This window comes from Anolis sagrei, chromosome 4 (genome assembly GCF_037176765.1).
Source record: "Anolis sagrei isolate rAnoSag1 chromosome 4, rAnoSag1.mat, whole genome shotgun sequence".
Lineage (NCBI taxonomy): Eukaryota > Metazoa > Chordata > Lepidosauria > Squamata > Dactyloidae > Anolis > Anolis sagrei.
Genome location: NC_090024.1, coordinates 192,869,221 through 192,891,286, shown reverse-complemented (window position 1 = coordinate 192,891,286; position 22,066 = coordinate 192,869,221). Strand labels below are relative to the sequence as shown.

General features: G+C 38.3%; 1 protein-coding gene across 8 annotated transcripts in view; it reads right to left on the bottom strand.

Moving 5' to 3' along the window:
• MDM4 (MDM4 regulator of p53) overlaps window positions 1-22,066 on the bottom strand; it is a 35,395-nt gene that overhangs the window by 7,743 nt on the left and 5,586 nt on the right. The window contains exons 1-9 of one of the 8 annotated variants that reach the window (XM_067468038.1): window positions 19,923-20,005; window positions 19,501-19,605; window positions 18,612-18,686; window positions 10,669-10,802; window positions 8,744-8,793; window positions 3,791-3,858; window positions 3,020-3,110; window positions 1,731-1,873; window positions 980-1,126 (exon numbers count right to left, since the gene is read on the bottom strand). In XM_067468038.1, coding sequence (XP_067324139.1) covers window positions 980-1,126; window positions 1,731-1,873; window positions 3,020-3,110; window positions 3,791-3,858; window positions 8,744-8,793; window positions 10,669-10,802; window positions 18,612-18,686; window positions 19,501-19,575 — 783 coding nt within the window. In that variant the 5' untranslated portion in view covers window positions 19,576-19,605; window positions 19,923-20,005. Of the gene's footprint in view, window positions 1-979; window positions 1,127-1,730; window positions 1,874-3,019; window positions 3,859-8,743; window positions 8,794-10,668; window positions 10,803-18,611; window positions 18,687-19,500; window positions 19,606-19,842; window positions 19,883-19,922; window positions 20,006-22,066 lie in introns of those variants that run through there. The other 7 variants (XM_067468037.1, XM_060772973.2, XM_060772974.2 and 4 more) reach the window with 7 other exon arrangements.

Genomic DNA, 22,066 nt, shown 5'->3' with positions numbered 1-22,066 from the left:
ACCAAGCTGGGAAAAGGGTGGGACAGAAATAAATTTCTTCCTCATTTTATACTTCTGTAACTTGGTGACACAGGAGGGCTATTGCTAAAAAATGATTCATTTTGCGTTCCTATTAGTAATGTGGATTTTCCCAGAAAATGTTAAACAGAATGTTATTTTTTTTTAATTTCGGTGACTCAAACAGAGTGCAGTTTGATCAGACATGTTTATTTTGATTATAGTTACTAAACAAACGTTTAAATGCCTCAATAACCCCTCAATAATAAAGTATAGCAGCCTTTGGGACTGTGCAATGAGGCAGCGATAGGGACCCTTAGTATGCCAACCAAATTCAATACGGTTGTTGAGGCAGTTTTAACTAGTGGATTTTAACATCAAGATAAGTGATTGTAATGCTTTTGTATGTGTATGGTCTAATATGTTTCGGCATTGAATGTTTGCCGTTTATATGTTGTGCTGAGTCCTCTTTGGAGTGAGAAGGGCGGGATATAAATGCTATAAATAAATAAATAAATAGCATCAAATATTAGTTCCTCTCCGAGTAGGCACTAGTATATATTGACCACTTTAAAAAAACCCAAATTCATAACTGATGTATCTAAGTTCAATTCCTACTTCTAAGCTGAACGGAAAAAATAAGATATGCTCTTTTCATCACAGATTTCATGTTGGGTTTAGTTACTGCTGATATAAGCAGATTTTCATGGGAAATTGAGCACTGGAAAAAGTTCTGCCCCATATAACTGACTCATGCTAGTAACCATCATATAGATCTCAAGTTGAGTATAACACCTGAAACAGACTGCATAGAAGTATGACATTTGTTATGCAATACAAGAATTTACAAGTAAAACTAAAGCTGGAAGTATAAGCCATGACGTTACTAAGAGTAAAAGCAAGCCAAAAAGAGTATAAGATGACAAATTATACTTATTGGGTCAAATAAACCCAATCCAATAACTTTGATCTTGGCCCTTACCATTTTATTACTCTCTTTTCCTTCTTCATTTGCCTGTTCACAATCAATTGTCTTCATTGGGACTGTGACACCTGATTGCTCTGAAGCGGCTTCATTGATGAACCACAAGTCATCTGTTGTATCTGAAACAACAGCAGTATCTACATCCTAGAGAGAAGCAGAAGAAAACAGAGATAATTTCCAGGCCTCCACCAGCCTTATAAATATTTAAATGTAGCTAAAACGTGAAATGACTAGTTTTCACTATCAGTCATATGATAAAAGTGCAAAACTTAATGATTTAATCTTTGTGAAATCCTGGTGCTTCTGCAATGTGTTCAAAGTGGCTTTACTAAGCTCCCTGACCCCAATTAATTTATTAAGAAAAAATTCAGCAACGTGATGTAACATTGATACAGTGAAGTAAATACAAACACAGAGATAGATCAAAGCATTTTAGTATACTAAATTCCAAAGAGCCACTTTCCCCTAGAAATGAGGACAGTATTATCAGGCAAGTCTGAGTGACTAAGAAGGAAGGAAAGAGTTCCCTTGAGATCCAATGTTTTAGGTTCTGCCACTGAATGTTTTAACATCTTAGCAGAATAAATAAGGAGTTTATAATAAAAGTGAGAGGAGCTAGAGCCAAAATGGGAGGCATCTTGATAGATTTCACAGTGTGTGCTCTTTCCTTCTCTACATTTGAATTTAGTCTGAGAACCTCAGACTCACACTCTGTATTTAGATATACTCATGAAGAAGTGACACTCACCTGATTGGTTTGTATATCAGTAGAAGCATTGCTTCTGGACTTGTTTCTCAGATTACCCAAAAACCACCATGGAAGTCCAGGTACATCCCACTCTTCAAGCACCACATCCAGTGAAGTCTGTTCTTTTGATGGGTTATCTACCACTGTTTTAATGCAGGAACCAAACAGAGTTCAGGTTAGAATAAGATCACTCTGATTTTAATTGTTCTTAGATTTGACTATAAATGTTTTCAATTTATTGTCTTTGGAAGGTGTCTGAGGTCCCACTTCGGGAGAAAGGTGACATAAAATTAAATAAATGAATACATAGAATACTTTTTTATGAACCAATGGATACCATTGTCCACTGAGAAACAGCTCATTATTACACTGATATTCTTTGGAATATGCTATAGTCCATATCTTGCCCCACTGCAAAGTGCATGGGCATTCATAAGGGAACAACTCATTGGTACTTCAATATGGCATTCTTTGAAGGTTTTATTTATCTTTATTTGTATAAATAATGAGAACTAGGTTTCAGACTATATTTATGCTTCAGACTCCATATGCAAATATGCCAAACTGAAAAATTAAAGGAAAATCCTACAAGTCCAGCAATTTGTATAATATAAACAGATACACGGTGCAAATACTTATTCATCTTAAAATAAACATTCTCAAAATCAAACATATAAACAGTATGCATTACATAAGAAAAACTTGAGGAAGATAAACTGATACAAAAACACACTTATTTCTTGTTCAAAAATACAATTAATATTAATGAGCAATGAAAGATTTCTTATTTGGGCTCACCCAGATATTCACCCAGTATTAAAAAACGTACACTTTAGAAAATTAAGTCCCCAATAGAGTTTTATTAATGTAAATATATCTCACCCTGGTTCATGTAACTTAATCAAAGAACCAAGCCCCTTTCCCTGACCTCCAAAACAGCAGGAAATTTCTACCCAGCAAGGTAGTATTTTGCCTCTCACAAATCAGCAGCGCTGTGGAATTCAATTCCACTAACAGGTCACAGATTTTGAATGATGGAGAGGAGGGCTCTTATTAGGATGAAGAAATAATCTTTGGAGTGAGTGTTATTAAAAACGAAACAGTTTGCTTTCAGTGGTTTCTGACTAGCATATAAAGTTTGGACCTACACACATGATCTCACATAAAGAACCAGATGCAAAAATAGCAGAGATTAAAACAATTTGGCCCCCAAATCAAAATGTGAAAAACCCCTCATATATATAATGACTATGGTCCAAATCAGACTTCTTCACAAATACTACACTCACCTGTATCTTCTTTGCAGGCAGATTTTAAGGTACACAAGATGGATGTTTCCTCTTTATATTCAATGCTAGAACTTCTCTCTGTGCTACTCTGCTTAAAGGAGGAAGGAAAGAAAGACATTTGTTAACCCATCAGATCGTTTAGAGACACGGGGATGTAGCACTTCCTTTCTGAGTCACCAGCTGCAGAACAACATCAAGGAGCTATGAGAGGAATTAAGCTTAATTGAACATTCAAAGCACATTGATAAAATGACAAAGACAGCTGCTAAGGATCAAATAGACATAAGTAAAAGTTACAATCAAACCACCTTTAAAAAAAACCAAACTGTCTATTTTCCAAAAGCTGCTACCTGCTAATGTATCAAGATTGTTAACCAAATCACATTGCTCTCTCACAAACTGGGTTAAACCAATCCAACAATAGCACGCGAAACAAATTAGATTATGCTAAAACTTTCCATTTATTAAAACTTTTTTAAAACATACCACTAAGCAGATCTAGATCACCGTTCAGAAAATCCAACAATGCTAGCTGGTGTGACTGAGGACAAGAAGTGCTACACCCCAGAAAAGATGCTCAGAGACTGAAACTCTGTTAGATAGAGAACAGAGAATGGCCACTCTGTCCCTGTTGTGTGGACTACCAAAGACTTCTGAAGAAAGCACACCGCTGCCAGGCAAACAGATCAGAAGTTCTGGCAGTCCACCATATACAGGTACAGAGAAGGGGCGCTCTGTACGACAAAACAAACCACCCAGAGACGGGTTTACCTTCAGTTGATCTTGGCTTGGATTATCCACACTCTGATCCTTTGCGAGAGAATGTGTCTGTGCAGCATCTAAACAGCAGGTAAGAAAAAGAAAAAACCTTCCCCAGTGATAACCATTCACACAACAGAGAAGGTCCCTTAACAAGCAACCAAAAAGCCAAGCTGTGGGGCTGAAAACATTAAAAGATGAGGAAACAAACCTCCCAGCCAACCTTCATTTCTCAGATCACTGACACTTGAGGAATGGAATTTATTTCTCAAATTCCCCAAATATTTGAACAAGAGTAGGACCTCTAGTTCACAGGAGGTAGGGACACAGTATCCCTGCAAAAGTGGAGAAACCATTCATTTAAAAAAACACTATTGTTTAAAATCTGACAAAACGCCTTGCAGATATGATTGATATGTTCTCTCTAGGCTTTGTAGATCCTGCAAGACCCTGGAGGACGTAGATTCCTACAAAGAACATATTAATCAAATCCGGGAAAGTTAAACCTGCAAATGTGGATGACCAACTGTAGACTTATTCTAGCCTTCTAAACTAGTATCTAAACTCTTCTTCCTAGCCCTCAAATTACTAAAATCTTTCATGTTAGAATTTTTAAAAAATTAAAAATATGTGGGCAGACAAAACAGATTGAAACTTTGGGAAGGGGGAGAGTACTTTAACTAACCTGAAACTCCTTCTCATTTCAATCAGGAGCCCACTTCATGCCACTATTTTGCAATGAGAAAGATGTTTAACTGGCACCAGTGGAAGTTTTATTTCCATTGCAAATGCCTGGTGCATGGGAGGGTGATTCCAATTGAAATCATGGCAGAAGCAAAGATGTCAAAGTCCTTCCACAATCTTCAAATGGCTACCACTCCCATGCTCAAACTTAAAAAAAAAACTGCACATGGGTGAACTATGTGATAAACATTGTTTCAAGGTTGATCCTGAAAAATGAATTCCCTGACATTTAGATGAATACTTTAATGGGGAGGAATTCTACATATAAGGTTCTAATTCAGCTTTTAAGTGAGATGTGACACAGAAACATGATCACAACACCATACATTAACCTTATTTAACAAGCACCAGTGGAAATAGAAAACATCTATCTATTATATGTGCTGGTGCTTAGAGGAAAGCTTAGTAAGTAGTCTTACTGTTGCAGAGTAACATCTCCATCTAGCAAGGCCACCATTCTTGTTGAATATTTTAAAAAATCTCCAACAATGTTGAGAAAGGTTAAAATCTGTTCTAATGGCTTCAAGGCAGAACCATTTAAGAACAAATGGTATTTAATAATTAGTAATGTGATGTTGAATAAGATGATGCTTTAAAGCAGGCCAGACACTGGGACTACACTGCAAGGCTACAAAACTGGGCAATCTGTGGCTAATTGCCTAATATTATAAACCTCCTGCAAGTTCAGTAGTCTAGTAATACCACATCTGAGGACTAAAACCAAAGTTAGCAATTTTTACTGAAATGCTTCATGTATTTGTGGCAAAAACTTAAATGTATGGACTATTCTAAGCACTTTGGTGTTGTTTTTACTTAAAGTATCTCAACAAACTATCTAATCCAACTCTAGCAGATTTGTTGACATTAAAGAAGAGATTTTTAAAACTGGAAGAACATGACTTGAGATTCGGTTGGCACATGTATCTATGGTATGAAAAAGCAAAAATACATGCAGGATTCAGAAATCATTTTATGAGACGAGTAATTCTGAAAACCTTGAATAAATATAAATTCAAAGTATACCCCAAACCTCCACTTTCATATCAGTGGAAGGAGTATTTTTTTTAAAGATACGATAAAGGAAAGGAAGAAAAATTGTTGACATATAGAGCTCTTCCAATATGGAAAGAAGATCAATATTTATTCAAAACACAATAATTCAAAATAGAAGGATACCAACTACACAGACAACTAAGGGCCCTTTCATGCAGTCATATAACTCAGAATATCAAGGCAGATAATCCAAAATATCTGCTTTGAACTGGATTATCTGAGTCCACACTGCCAAATAATCCAATTCAATGTGGATTTTATACAGCTGTGTGGAAGAGTCTACAAAGATTTCGGATAGATAATAAAAGCAACAGCCTTGAAAAAGAACTATAAGAATTTGAAGAAAAAAAAGCACCCAATACTAATGAGGAGCATCTAATAGGAAAATATGCAACATGTTAAGATGGGAAGTGGAAACAGAATTAGTACACGATGTATGATAAATGGGCACAAAATGTGGGACATGATATAAAACTAGAAAAATTGGAAAAGATGTGGAACTCAAGACTATAAAGAATCTTATGTCAAGATGTAATTTTTTTTACAAGATGATGCTTTAATGGCTAAAATGAGACAGGTTAAAATGAACAAGAACGAGCAATACATGCTGGAAGTATAACAAGGAACCTAGAACTTTCTTCCACATGTGATGGAGCTGCTCTAAAGCAAGGCAATTTTGGAATTCAATACAAAAGCAACTGCAATTATTTTTTTAAAAACAACAATCTAATTAGACCCTGAACTATTCTTATTAGGAATAGAAAATGAACACATAAAATTAATTAATACCAAAACATGGCAATATATGTTAATTGGAGCAAGAATGTTATGTGCACAACATTGGAAAAAGACTGGAATACTGAAAGCAAGAGTGAATTATAGAAATGTTGAAAATGGCAGAAAATGACAAATTGGCAATGATGCTCAGGGAAAAAAACTAAGTGACTACGAAAAGGAAGAAGAACCATTTTTTTTTTTTTTAAAAGTAGACACGCTAATTTGGAGCAAGGGCTTCAAATATGTTTGAAGCAGGAAAAATTCTATATTAGAAATATCTAGAAACAACATTTAGGCAGAGGATCGCCTTGGTAGAAATCTGTTATAAATATTTGAAGTAGTCATGTCTCCTACTCAGAAAACAAGAAACTAACAGAGAAGATGAGATGAAGGGGAAAAACAATTATACCACTGTATTACATTTTACAATGAACAAAAGATGTAATGTCTGCAAGGCAATTGTGGAGGAGGAAAAATAACTAGACTTTCAATTTTTAATGAGGAAGAGCTTAAGGGTCAACTAGTCCATAGTATATACCTTCCATTCTAAGATCCCTCAGGAATAATAGTGAACGTTATATTTTGCTGATATTTGGGCCAAGAACATATCACAGAATTGCACTGGAGAACAGAGAGGCCTACAAACACTTCCAAGGGGAGAGTTTTCCACAGTAAGTAAAACCATGCATATCAAATCCACGGATAAGGAGGCTGTACTGCAATCAGTAAAATCTTCATTATGTTTTCCTAAACTACAATTTCTAGAAAATCTGAAAACATTACTGGTTCCATTCTCTGAATCAACGGTTTTAATTCATGACTTACTCCACTCAAACTCCGCAATTTTTACTTATTACATTCAATGTATACTACATACCCTTCTGGGGTAGGAAGTCCTCTATAATGTGTTTAATTCCTAGATCTGTTCTCCAACAATTAACTGAAGACATGCTTCACAACATATAATCCAAAAATTCCTTTCTTGGACACATGAACTTCAAAAACAAAAGCCTACACCGAGCTCCCTTAAGCCCTCCACCCGCCAAGCCCAATTCTAGAAGGATTTCAAATTCCACTGGATGTGTTTACCTACCAAACTGAGAGTGACTTCAGACCTTGCACTAGAAATAGAGCAAGAAGCAGCAACATTTACAGAAGGAAATTATTATGCATGTGCACAATCCTATCAGCTTGCACCTCAAAAGTTTCTTGGAATCAAAGAACTTAGAATGTTTCTCAAATATACAGTTCCATAAGAATTCCTTTCAAAACCAGACTGGGCATGATGTTAGTTCCATGACTGGAATTTTAAATGCATATGCTGTGCACAAAACAGCTATAGAAAAGCCTTGGTAACATCAGGATTGGAGTGGAAAGCTTAACTCTTATCCCTGGCATAGATATCTAACTAAAATAAAACTCTGAAAGAACTAGTTAAAATCTAGTTAGGAAGCACCTAACACAGTGGTTCTCAACCTTTGGGCCACGAGAACGAAAATCTGGTCCACAAACCTCCTTCCTCTTTATTTATTTATGTATTTATTTTATTTCCACTCCTTTCCACAGAGCTGGTCAAAGTGGGCCTTGGTCAATTGGCCCTGGCCAAAAAACGGTGGGGAACTACTGATGTAACAGGATAAAGGAATCACAAAATATAACATAAAGAACAAATATATTTAGGAAGCTTTGTCAAGCTTCAAGAAAGGGCAAACAATGAGGATGCTGCCCAGCAAGAAGAAGAAAAAAAAGTTGCACAAGTGAAACCAAAAGTGGTTTTCTTAAAACTGCCAGAAGAATAGGATCACAGAATAAATCACCTGCAAGGTTTAATCATAGTTTTTGCACAGTTTTTCCATACATAAAGTAGTTAACTTGACTGGTACAATCCAAGAGAAATTTAATTCCATGGAAAGACAACATATAAAAATACACAATTAAATGTTTAGGCTCACTGATTTTATAGGGATGTAACATTCCTTGGATTCCACTCATTGTGTTCAAAATTCTAAACAGACAAGCTGTTTTGCCAATATCGCCCTACAACTACAACAATGTAAAATAAGTAAAGCTATATGTCTCTTGATACCAGTTTATAGTGTACGGATATAAGAAGACTGCAGTGTCCTTACTCATCCCAATGCTCCATTGCCATCACCAATCCATCCAATTAAAACATTGTTCATCTGGGCTGTATGGCTATGTTCCAGAAGCATTCTCTCCTAACATTCTCTGGAGAACATGGCCATACAGCCCAGAAAACCCACAGCAACCCAAGTGATTCTGGCCATGAAAGCCTTTGATAACATATTGCTCATCTACTTGTACTTACCAGACTGATTTATATAAATATAAAGTACTAAATAAAAATTACTAATAACACAGGAGACCTACCTGTGACAGAAGCAGGAGTCACATTCCTTTTCAGCATATCAAATACCGGGCTGTAGAAAAGTAGTAAATAGTTAAAGAGTAGGACAAATTTCTAATCCATTTCTAATCCATTTCTAAACCACTCTTACCCCACCCAAAAGCAACCGTAATGTATTGTAAGATTCAAATGAACTACCCAAAAGCTAGAATTCACATATGTTGAGTCAAGGAAAAACCTCTAACGCTGCAGAAAGAAGAAAACAATGGCCCAAGATCCTGCATAAGGAGGTATGGATATATCAAAGCTACCTTTTAAACAAAGATTTCCCTTTTGAATCATAGAGATACAGATGTACATTCCTGAATTACATACTTCTAACAATATTGTTAAATCTTTGAAGTAACATAACTTGGATACAGCAGGCAAATGCTCTGAAGCCTGTATAAAACTCTTCATGCAAGCACAAAATTAAGTTCTACCATAATCTAGTTGTGACTTGCGAAGCATCAGAAACAAACAGAAAGACTTCATGAAAATTTGTCCACTTCTGAATTGCTAGAATTAGAGGCCAACAATCTGTCACATTCTATGACTGAATCAACCTGCATAAAATATGTACAACTAAAGTCGTCATTCCTTCATTCCCATTCCCTTCCACACAGCCATATAACCCAGAATATCAAGGCAGAAAATCCCACAGTATCTGCTTTGAACTGGGTTATTTAAGTCCACACTGCCATATTTTCCAGTTCAAAGCAGAAAAATGTGGGATTTTATTCAGCTGTGTGGAAGGGGCCTGAAAATCCCTGGAGCTTCAAGACCTAACCCACTGTTTCAAGGGGTTTCTTCTACAATAGTTTGGATTCACAACTGAACACAGAGCTAAAATGCAGAACTGTGGCTGATATGCATGCAGAACATGGATTAGAAATTTGAGTTAATTTATTTTTTCCCCATCAATGCCTTCACACCAATAGCCATGGTTGCTAATACAGCTTGTTAAAGTAGGATTTAAGGACCCAGTAAGAAGTTGAAAGAAACAACTACTACACTAAGCAAAAACTCCTTGCAGACATGGCAAAACAGGAAGCTATGTAGTATACCGAGAGTGATACTACAGTCACTAATGGCGCCGAAAATATTTAACAGTATTTGTTACCAAAGTTATAGTAGTGATTGAATAACTGTATTGACTGCAGATTTAAGTTCTAAAGCAGGGGTCCCCAAACTAAGGCCTGCGGGCCAGATGCAGTCCTCCAAGGTAATTTACCCTAGTCCCGTCCTAAACCTGAGACTTAGGGTCGCCCTAAGTATGAAATAACTTGAAGGTACACAACAAGAACAGTTCTGAGTAACGTGACTATCTTACCAGCCAAAAGGAGGCCTATACGTTCCATAAAAATACTTGTAAGTTTGTTGGTTAAAATTGTTCTTTGTTTTAAATATTATATTGTTCTTTCATTTTTTGCACTAGAAATAAGATATCTACAGTGTGCATAGGAATTTGTTAATTTTTTTAAAACTATAGTTCAACCCCCACCCCAAACAAACTGAGGGACCGTAAATCGGCCCTCTGCTTAAAAAGTTTGAGGACTCCTGTTCTAAAGTAATGATTTCCACTAAGCCCAGACAGCTATACAATGACACTAGTGACACACAAACCCGTGTTCCCTAAACCTCAGTTACAACTAGGTGGGCAACTGTGGCTCTCCATTTGCTACTTACAAAACCTTGCCCTGTTGGCTATGCAGGATAGGATAATAGAATTGTGCACAAAAAACATCTGGAGCACAACAACTCTTATAAGATGCTTACAAGACAGGAAACCATTCTTGAACTTTAGAATGGTTACTATAGGTGGATGATTATAGGAAGGGATTGCATTAGAACTTTCAACATCGTTAGAACTTAACCTCTTGCCGAAACTGTTTTAGAGGTTTCATACCTTGGATCTTTTACAGAGAAGCTTTCATGGCCCAGAAGATCTCCTAATTGGTCTCCTTCACAATACACCATATGTTGTTCTTCTTTGTCATACAGCTGTTTCAGCACAATATATTCTCCAAGGTAATGTATGATCTAAGTAAATGAAAAACAGCATGTTATAGCTACTCTGCAAACATTCAGCCAGTAAGGACTATTTGTCATTTCAATTACTTTAGTAATTGACAAACTTTCACTATGAAGTACCCTATACCAAACTCTTTTACTACCTACAATGACAGTCTCCTACACTGTTAAAACATGATTATAAATTCATTTTGTTCCCATTTCTATCTCACTTCTCCAATAAAGATACTGCCTGACCTTGTAAAGTGATAAAACAATTCCATGTGAACAGAACAAGAAACTAAGAAACAAGGGAAATTAACACAACTATTTGGTGAAGGACAGTAGCAGAAAATTATAAAGTTTATCCAGCTGTCTACCTAATGCAGTGCTCAATGGGAGCATAGTGTTGAGATCAAGGGAAGTTATAGTACCACTATTCTTCTTCTGGTCAGATCTCACAAGGAGTATTGTGTCCAGTTCTAGGCAATTCAAGGAGAATCTCGACACTATGCTCCTATTGAGAGTGCATTAGGTAGACAGCTGGATAAACATAATTTTCTGCTGTGGTGCTTCACCAAATGGTTGTGCTAATTCCCCTTGTTTCTTAGTTTCTTGTTCTGTTCACATGGAATTGTTCAACAAGCTAGAACTTGCCCAAAGAAGGGCAACCAAAATGGTAAAAGCTTAGCAGCAGCTTAGGGACCTGGGTATGTTTAGCTTGGAGAAAAGAAGATTAAGAGGAGACATGATAGCCGTGTTTAAATATCTGAAAGGATGCCCTAAAGAAGAGAGAGCAGGCTTATTTTCTGCTCCAGAGACACACAGCAATGCCTTCAAGCTGCAGGGAAATAAATTTCTCCTGAATATTAGAAAGAATTTCTTGACTGTGAGGGCAATATTGTGGTGGAGTCTCCTTCTTTTGAGATTTTTAAACAGAGACTGGATGGCCATCTGTTGGGAGTGCTTTGATTAGGTGTTCCTGCTTGGCAAGGAGTTTGACTGGATAGCTCTTGTGGTACCTTCCAACTCTATGATTGTAAGAGACAACAGGTGGGAGATGTTTCAGTGTAGGCCCTAAAAGAAATGTTTTCTATCATCTGACACAATTCAGTCTAATACACAGTAAAGCCAAATACACAATGGAACAGCTCCAAAAATTAAAATAAAGTATTTGATGGTGTATCTTCAGCAACCATAACATGGTAAGACATCAGTAACTGTGTCAAAAATGAGACATCTCAAATTAAAATAGAAGAAATAAGGCAATTGGTGAATACATATCAGCCCTTAATATCTGTTAAGTTGAACTATAATGGCTAAGTACCTTGAGATATGTACAAACTATACAATGAAACCCAACAACTACACATCACATGAGGTTGTTAATATTAATCACAGAATTAGTTGGAAGAAACCGCAAGGGCCATCCAGTCCAAACCCCTGTCTTGCAGGGGTTTGGACTGGACAATGAAAGCACCCCCAAAAGATGGCCATGTTGCCTGTGCTTAAAAACCTCCAAGGAGACTCTAAGCTGACAGTGGTTCTAAACCTGGGGTCCCCAGATGGTTTTGGACTTCAACTCCCAGAAATCCCAACAGCTGGTAAACTGGCTGGGATTCCTAGGAGTTGTAGGCCAAAACACCTGGGGACCCACAGATTGAGAACCACTGCAGCACATTCAAAGCTAGCATATTCCAATGCCAAAAGCTCTTTCCATCAGGAAGTTCTTCCTAATGTTTAGGTGGAATGTATTTGCCTGTAATTTGAATCCATCGTTCTGTGATCTAATCTCCAGAGCAGCAGAAAACAAGCTTACCCCCCCCCCCCCCCTCCATAATATAGCATCCTTTTAAACATTTTAACATGGCTATCATGTCCCCTCACTGCCTTTTTTCCTTCCAAGCTAAATGTACACAGCTTCCTCAGACATTACTCACAGGCCTTGGCTTCCAAGCCTTTGATCATTTTGGTCACCCTTCTCGGGTCACATTCCAGTTTGTCAATATCCTTCTGAATTACAGTGCCCTGAACTGGACACAATATTCCAGGTATGGTCTGATCAAAGCAGAACAGAGTGGGGGTATGACTTCCATTGATCTTGACACAATACTCCTATTGATACAGCTTAGAATTGTATTCACCTTTTCAGTTTCCGTATCACACTGTTAACTCATATTCAGCTTGTGATCCACTAAGACTCCTAGATCCTTTTCACATGTACTATTTTCAAGCCAGGTCACCCATCCTATATCTGTGCATTTAATTTTAATTGCCTAAGTGTAATAACATTTCTCCCTGTTCAGATTCATTTTGTTAGTTCTGACCCAGATCGCTAATCTATTAAGGTCATTTTGGATTCTAAACCTGTCCTCTGGGATACTGGCTGTCATTCATCTGGACATTAACAGTAGAAACAGCACATCTTAGGCTATACTTTAAGAATCTATGTAAATAAAAATATAATCTTCGTTTGTGGGATTAACAGAACTCAAAAACTGCTGGGCAAATTGACCCCAAATTTGGACACAAGACACCAACCAAAGCAATCTATGTCCTTTACTCAAAAAAACAAAAAAAAATAACTTAACCCCCCCCCCCCCAAACAAGAATACATAACAGTGCATGCGCGAATGTCCCCCCCCCACACACACACACACACGACGGAAAAACAATGCACCAACTATCCGTTCCAAGCTGGCAATCCCTGCTGGCACCGAGTGAGGCTTAGCCATGGGTTCAGGCTGCGGCTCAGGCACACACAGTAGAACGGATGCAGTTTGACCCCACTTTTAACTCAATGCGATGGGGTCCTGGGAGCTGTACTTTCATGTGGCCTTGCTGAAGCCATCTCTGCCGAGGAGGACTGTGCCCCGCCAAACTGCGGATCCCAGAACAGCGAGCCATGCTTTTGGGCCTACCCTCCTGCGTCACGACGGGACCTCCTTACCTCCCTCCCAGTCTCTGTTGGCCCCACTAAACAGGGACCCCTCCTTCTTTTTCCCTGGTGAGGCAGGTGGGTGGCTGCTCCATGCAGGTACCGTTTGTCAGACTTCACCTTTTCTTGTCTAGGCACCGACATGAAGGGAGCTTTGCAGCCCTCAGCCTTGCTGGGCCCGGCAGGGGTGGAAGGCATTTTTTGAGGTGGGCCTTGCTCACTCAGCACTGGTCCCTTCTTTCTGCCACAGCCGCAGGGCACCTTTCATGCAACCCTGCCTGTATGCCAAACTGTCAAAATGGTGGGAAGGCGCCCTGCAGCCATGGCAGAAAAAAGAAGGGGTGGTGCTGGGTGAGTGAGGCCTGCCTCAAAAAGCGCCTCCTGCCTGCCCCATGCCTGCCCCAGCAAGGCTGAGGGCTGCGAGACTCCCTTCCTGCCAGTGCCCAGGCAAGAGGTAGAGAAGGGAAGGAAGGAATGAGGGAGAGAAGAAAGGAGAGAAGGAAAGAGGGTGGGAAAGAAAGCAGGAAAGAAAGGAGGAGGGATGGAAGCAAAGAGCAAAGGAAGGGAGGAAAGAAAGAGGGAGAGAAGGAAGAAAGGAGATAAAGAAGGAAAATAAAATAAAAGGGGGTAGGGAGGAAGGAAAGAGAGAAGGAAAAAAGGAAGGAATGAAGGAAAGAGGGAGAGAAGGAAGGAAGGCGAGAGAGAAAGAGGGAGCGAAGTTTGGCCACAGCAACGCGTCGCGGGTACAACTAGTAATCTATATAAATAAAAATGTAATGTTCAATGTATTGTCAAAGGCTTTCATGGCTGGAATCACTGGGTTGTTGTAGGTTTTTTCGGGCTATATGGCCATGTTCTAGAGGCATTCTCTCCTAAGGAGAGAATGCCTCTAGAACATGGCCATATAGCCCGAAAAAACCTACAACAACCCAATGTAATGTTCATTTGTGGGATTAACATAACTCAAAAACCACTGGACGAATTTGGCCACAAGACACCTACTAACCCAAGGAGTGACCATCACTCAAAAAATTGATTTTGTCATTTGGGAGTCGCAGTTGCTGGGATTTATCATTAATCTATAATCAAAGAGAACTCTGAACTCTACCAACGATGGAGTTGAACCAAACATGGCACACAGGACTCCCATGACCAACAGAAAACACTAGAAGGGTTCGGTGGGCATTGACCTTGAGTTTTGGCATTGTAGTTCACCTACATCCAGAGAGCACTGTAGACTCAAACAATGGTGAACCTGGACCAAACTTGGCACAAATACTCCATATGCCCAAATATGAACATTGCTGGAGTTTGGGGAAAATAGACCTTGACAATTGGGAGTTGTAGTTACTGGGATTTATAGTTCACGTGCAATCAAAGGGCATTCTGAACTTCACCAGGGATAGAATTGGGCCAAACTTCCTGCTCAGAACCCCCATGACCAACATAAAATACTGTGTTCACTGGTGGTCTTTGGCAACCCTTCTGACACCCCCTCATAACTCCCCCCGGGGTCCCGACCCCCAGATTGCAAAATGCTGCCTGAAGGCCATCCAGTCCATCTCCGTTCACAAGGGCAAGAAAACATCATTAAAGCCCTCTTGACATATAGATAGATAGATAGATAGATAGATAGATATGAGTCACACACAGAGAGCGATATAGTATCATAGATTTGAAAGGGACCCCTAAAGAAAGACACTATGTTGCATGTTCCAGAGTAGGCAAACCAAACTATCTCTGACAAAGAAACAGCAAGAAATACTGCTTACTGACAAGCATGAAGAAATTACATATATTAGAAACCAACACTTTCTCATTACTTTATTTTCCAGATCACCAGACTGGGCCACAGAAACATGTGACAGGGGATGGCTAATTAAGAAATAATTATTAAACGCAGTACAGGAGAAATGTAAAAACCCTATTTATTATTGAAACCTAGGTATCAAATGGATAAAAGGTTAAGAATATTTATCCACCAGACCAAAAATAGTTGCCATTCCTAAATGGTGGGAATTGTACTCTCTTTAAATACACAAATGAATGTTCATGTAATTATAGTCCATTTCAAGGTCTATTAAGTACAGCCTTTTTCTCTTGTAAGAAGAGAGAGGCAACAAGGCATGTGAGCCAACGCTCAACTGTTAGACTAGAAATCTAGGTGACCAGGTTAAAATTCATGCTCAGCCATGGAAGCTCACAGGGTTAGTTTAAGCAAGCTGCACTTTCTCAGTCCCAGAGAATGCCAATGGGAAAATTCCCACTGAACAAATCTTACCAAGAAAACCCGTGATAGGTGCACTAAAGAGTCTCCATAAGCCAGAAAGCACACAACTAGAAGCAGTACTTCACAGATGGTTGCTTACATCTGAGCACTGCTACAGTACAGAAACTTCTTTACCTTCAGCTGAAATGTAAGGACCTTGCAATAAATACTTCTAGTTGTAAAGAAATACTTCTAGAATACAATTAAGTACAAAGCCACTGCCTACATTAAGGTGCAAGGTTCAAGGTTAAATTCTAGGTGCAGTTTGATTATAGCATCACTGCCTCAAATGCACTAAGATCCAAAATGCTCAAACTCAGCAACATAGACGTTGAGCTCATCTTTCAAGCAAAACATTATGCTTAAAATCTGGTCTGCACTCCATATTAGCAGCAAAGAGGGATCACCTAAAGATAAATGCAAAATGAAAAACTGCTAGCAGTGCTTCTACTTACTGCAGGGGGACAGGTTCTTGCTGTGCTAAATGTAGGCTTTTTAACATTGAAACCCCTTCCATGTAAAGTATTCAATTTGTTTTTGCAAAAATATCAGAAGCTAAATAAGTTATTTAAATGCATAAGTGTTTAAAATAAGTCACACAGCTCTGCAGGAATATCTGACACATTCCTAATGAAAAACCACTGCATTTAATTTCTAGCTGACAGGATACCTCTGTAAATCACAGCTTGTGTCATTTTTCTAATCTAGTACACACTTTGCATTTTAATCTTAAAATAAATGATTTTGCAGGATGTCCTGAGTTTAGCTGACAAGACACATCCAATGAAAAAGAAAATAAAAAGCATAATTTAAAAACTTTCAAGCATCAATTGGAAACAAGGGAAAGCATCTCTTAGTAGTCCCTCAGGAATACAACCTCCTGTGGCAATTTCCCTCACACTGTTAAACCTTCTGCTTACTCTTGTACTCTTCCAGCAGCTGTTAAGAGGAGGCTCTTAAAATCTTTTGATGAATAGAACATATACGAAGAAAAATGAAGATTTCCTGTCAGCGAGGAAGATGCAACAGGGAGGATTCATGGCTCAAATTCCGTGAGATGGCCATTTATAAGGATAGTTATGAAGAGTACTTGCAAAACCCACAACATTATCCCTAGCACTTAGAGAGCTAGGGTGCTAGTTCAAGCAACTGCATCTCATTCAAGTTCCTAAACACTTTACAAATTTGAAGAACTGCAGACATCAATATGCAGAAGTGGTTTCTAAATCTGTTTGGGGGTCTGACATCCATTTGAGGACTGAGTTATGGACTCCTCCCTAGAAAAATACATCTAAATGTAATTTTCAAAGTAACAGGAAATAAATGCACACAGTTCACAGGCCACCTAAATTAATAGTGTAAAATTCTCAAAAATAAATTATTCTCTCAAAAACGTGAGACTGTTCACACTGATACATGCTAAATATTTTACATTATTTTACTATTTATTACAGTGCTTCTTCAATGTAGCATAAGCAGAGATGAAATTTTCAAAATGTTAAAATACAAATGAGCCATCTCTTTCCCCTTTTGGAACTACTCACAACATCTTGTTATTCTGGTTTAATAAATGGAAACTAGCTCCTCAAAATAATGACTAATTTTGGGGTGATTAGATTCAAGCAGTGTACCTTCATTTAACAGCTCATTTAGTTTTTGGGCCCATGCCAAAATACATCTCTGGACTTAGCAGCACAGGTAACTTCTCAAGTCATTCCTTCTCAGGCTCACTTTAAGACCTACAGGCAGGAGAGGCTGTTTCTATAAAGAACTATCTCTGGCATGAGAACCCCCTCGCCCCCTCTCCCCTCCTCTTCCAAGAAAAGAAGGTAGTGAGAGATTAAGGAGAGCACAGCAAAGAGGAATGAGATGCATAGCAAGAGGATTCATGGCTCAAATTCTGTGAGATTGATATTGGAGAAGGCTGAAAGATGGCAGCTGCCCCTGGAGAAGAATGGGATTACAAGAGAAAGAGGGAAAGAGGGCAAGAACAATCAAGAAAAAAATATGCATTTTATGGTGCTGACAAGTTGAATGTGATATATTATTTAGAAAGGTAATTTTAAAAATATATATTCTAGGACTATTATTATAGGAGAATACACTCTTGAAAACTATGCTGAAGCACATCCACTGACTGCTTGGGGATCATGAACCCCTAGTTAAAAATAAATGATGCGCTGAAGAGAGCATCTGAAAGAAGTCACCTAGAAATTTTTGGAAATCAGACAGGAGTGCCTCGGAAACATTTTTTTTTCAAATTCTCCCTCAATTGCTCTTTTTAAAGTACAGCACTCAAAGCACATCTGCTCTCACTCTAGAAGCATATGCTGTACTTCAATTTGTCTTTCACATGATGTTGCTGTGAAGCAGAAACCCATTTTGGCTTGGAAAGGGAGAGAAACAAATGTAGTTTGAGCAACATAGGTTTTTGCCATTCTTAATGGCAAGTAAAATAGAAGCCGCCAGAGCCAGGATGCTTCCTAATAGAATGTAGTTGGTATCAGTCAGGCTTTTTTTCCCTTCACTTTTGAACTATTTTGGGAATCCTTTTTAAGCTTGAAGAATAAAATATGAAATGAGTCATCAAAACAATATTCTAAAATGCAAAAGAGCACACTTACTAACTCACCTCCTTTAATGTAAAAGTTTCACCATGAGCCCCTGCCGTTTGCAATATTCTCAAGAGTGGCAGCTTGGGTCTTACCTAAGATATAAGATACAGACTTATTTAGCCAAGTCACAATACATTTTGAGTAGCATATATAAAAGCCACCACATGGGTAGATCTATAACAAGGGTCCCCAAACTGAGGCCCATGGGCTGGATGTAGCCGTCCAAGGTCATTTAGGCGTCACCTAAACTTGAGACTTAGGATTGCCCTAAGTCTGAAGCGATTTGAAGGCCCATAACAACGATCATCCTAATTAACCTATCTCATCAGCCAAAAGCAAGTCCACATTTCCCATTGAAATACTGATAAGTTTATGTTAGTTACATTTGTCCTTCATTTTAAATACTGTACTGTTCTTTCATTTTTTTGCACTAGAAAAATGATAGGTGAGGTGTGCATAGGAATTTGTCCATGTTTTTTTCCCCCAAACTATAGTCTGGCACCACAACAGTTTGCTTAAAAAGTCTGACGACCTCTGATCCATAATAAGTAAGCAACCCATAATTTTAACGGGATTTTTTAGTATCCCATTACAGAGTCACAATTAAGCTTTTCACATGAAAACAACACTGCTTTTTCTCAACTACAATGAAAAAATAATTTCCAATAGTTCAGGCTATTAAAAAATAATGATGACCCTAGTGCAATCACATGTTGTGTCCCTAAGTGTAAACACTTACTTTGTGTAAGGGAAGGTGGGGAAAATGCACCTGATGAAATCCAAAGCATCAGCATGCACTTAGAATGTTTTCCCCCATTTTCTTTCTCCCTAAATTATGACACATAATTAGCACAACAACAAGGCTATACTAATTACAAATGGAAAATAAATAAGGCTATAAATTACCTGTGTGATTCTTTCAGATGATGTTCTGCAAGCTTTCTCATTTGATGGAAATTGTGCAGAGGTGGAAGATGTCATTTTGGCAGTAGAATAGCTATCAGTGCAAAGCTAAAATGGAAAAAAAGTTCAGGAATTAGCCAGGAATTAAGAAAAAAAAACCCACATAAAAAATTAACTGCCAATTTTTCAGACGCTTTAAAACATTGGTTCAAAATTAAATTATATATATCGTATGTGTTTAACACATTACACTAAGCCCACCATCACTTTCCTGGTTGCTAACAAACAAGTTGCTACAATACTAAATCTACTAATCAAATGGATTATAAATTTTCTGGGCACTACCTAAGAAAAATACTACAATTTCCTAAGCAAGTTTCCTCAAGATACTCCTTTTAAAGTATTCTACAGTAAATCTATCCTACCTCAAAGAGATTCGCAACTTTTGGGACTTGTTCAGACAAGAACTCAAAATCGCTTGCTGAGTAACCATTGGAGTATTCATAGCTGAGTCACATTCCACACAGGAATTTGCTGATAATAGTGAGTCAGCAAACAGAGGCAGGCAGTGTAGTTATATGGCATGCTTCCAGCTCAAGAATAGTCCAAGTATAGTATTTGGTATTATTCACTCGGAGGTCCTGGAACTATCTCCTGCTGATACTGTACAATGGCACAGTAAAATGTTGTCCTTTATATAAAATGCCAAAATCGGGGTTTTCTTTTTTGGATTTATAAGCATAGGGGCCACATTAGTCCCATGGAGGGACACACCTGCTTCCCCCCCCCCCCCCAATATACACACACACAAATGTTTTGTCCCCTGATGCCTCCAAGGGGTATGCAGACATTTTCACGATTTCAAGAAAGTCCTGCCCTGGGCCTATGTTGCATCCTATATGTTCAGTGGACATCTTAGCACACTAATGGAGGAAAATGTTTTAACCACTGGAGAACATGATGGAAATGCCCACCACACCCACTATTATTATTATTAATAATAATAATAATAATAATAATTTATACCCTGTTTTTTCCCTCCAAGGGGGACTCAAAAAGGCTTGACATAAAAGCACTGGTATCCAATTTTATGCACTTGGGGCATTTTAATGCAAAAACAAAGTAAAAATTATTTTTGCAGTAATAGTAATAATTGACTCCAAAAGGTCACAAAAACCATGGTGTCCATGTGCAACTGTGGTATCCCCCTGATCTCGAAGACAATAAGTTAGCTACAGAGCTGTGTGAATAGGGTCTAATTTCTCTACAATTAGTTCAGTATTACAGTAGAAATATACTGGAATTAGACAATTACTAGATACCAAGCTCTGGCACAACCTGTTGATTCCAGATCTGAGAACTGATGTAAACTCTATCATCTAGAACTGGACTTCTTTTTTTTTTCACTCATAACCCCTTTCCACCTGAGAAATTTTTACATGACTCCAGGTATAATAAAGGTAAAGGTTTCCCCTGACATTAAGTCTAGTTGTTTCCGATCCTGGGAGGTGGTGCTTATCTCCATTTCTAAGCTGAAGAGCCAGCATTGTCCATAGACACCTCCAAGATCATGTGGCCAGCATGACTGCATTGAGCGCTGTTACCTTCCAGCACATTTGCATGTTTCCAAACTCACATTTGCATGTTTCCAAACTGCTAGGTTGGTAGAAGCTGGGCCTAAAAGCGGGAGCTCACCCTGCTCCGCAGATTCGAACAGCTGACCTTTTGGTCAGCAAGTTCAGCAGCTTAACTCACTGTGCCATCAGGGCATACATACAGACTCCAGATATACAGGTATATAAAATAGGTAGACAAATCAAACATTTATGAAAATAAATCAGCATCTGCAAGGCTTGCCTGCCAGGCTGATTTTCCTTTTTGAGGAGTATAGCTGAACCATTTTTGCAGGGTCCATTGTAAACCCTGCATGTTGTTGCGAACAGTCATATGTGTCTAGTTGGCAACATTGCAAAAAGTTTGGTGACATCAACATTGAGGTAAGGGGGCCCTATCTGGGGCCAGGACACACATTTTAAGAAGCGGTTATTTAGAAGAGCAGTTCCTAACTTTTGATCTTTCATATGTTTAGGTCTTCAGTTTCCACAATTTAAAATTGCTAACCATGCAAGTAGAGGCTTCTGGGGACTGAAGTGCAAAAATGCTCCAGGATCAAAGCCTGAGAACTCCTGATTTAGATACATCCAGTATCCTTCACAGTTGTTTCTATGACAGGGCTCACCACAATACTGAAGTAATGGTGGCCTTCAATTGAGAGCTCGAAGGCTCTTAAATTAAGGTGTACTTCATACCAATAATTTGAAAGACAGAGAAAAATGTCTTACAAGACATTTGCAATGGGCATTATCAGAACCTGTTAGTTCTTTCATGAACCATAGAGCTTTCCAAATATTTTTTCTAAGTTCAGCATCTTTTTTGTTGTCCACTTTTTGCCAATATAAACTATTCCAGTGAAAAATACTGATGAACATAAAGGAGAGAACTATAAACCTTAGCATGAATAGTCCAAACCATCAGGACCAGAGACCATCAATAAAGTATCTGTAAATGT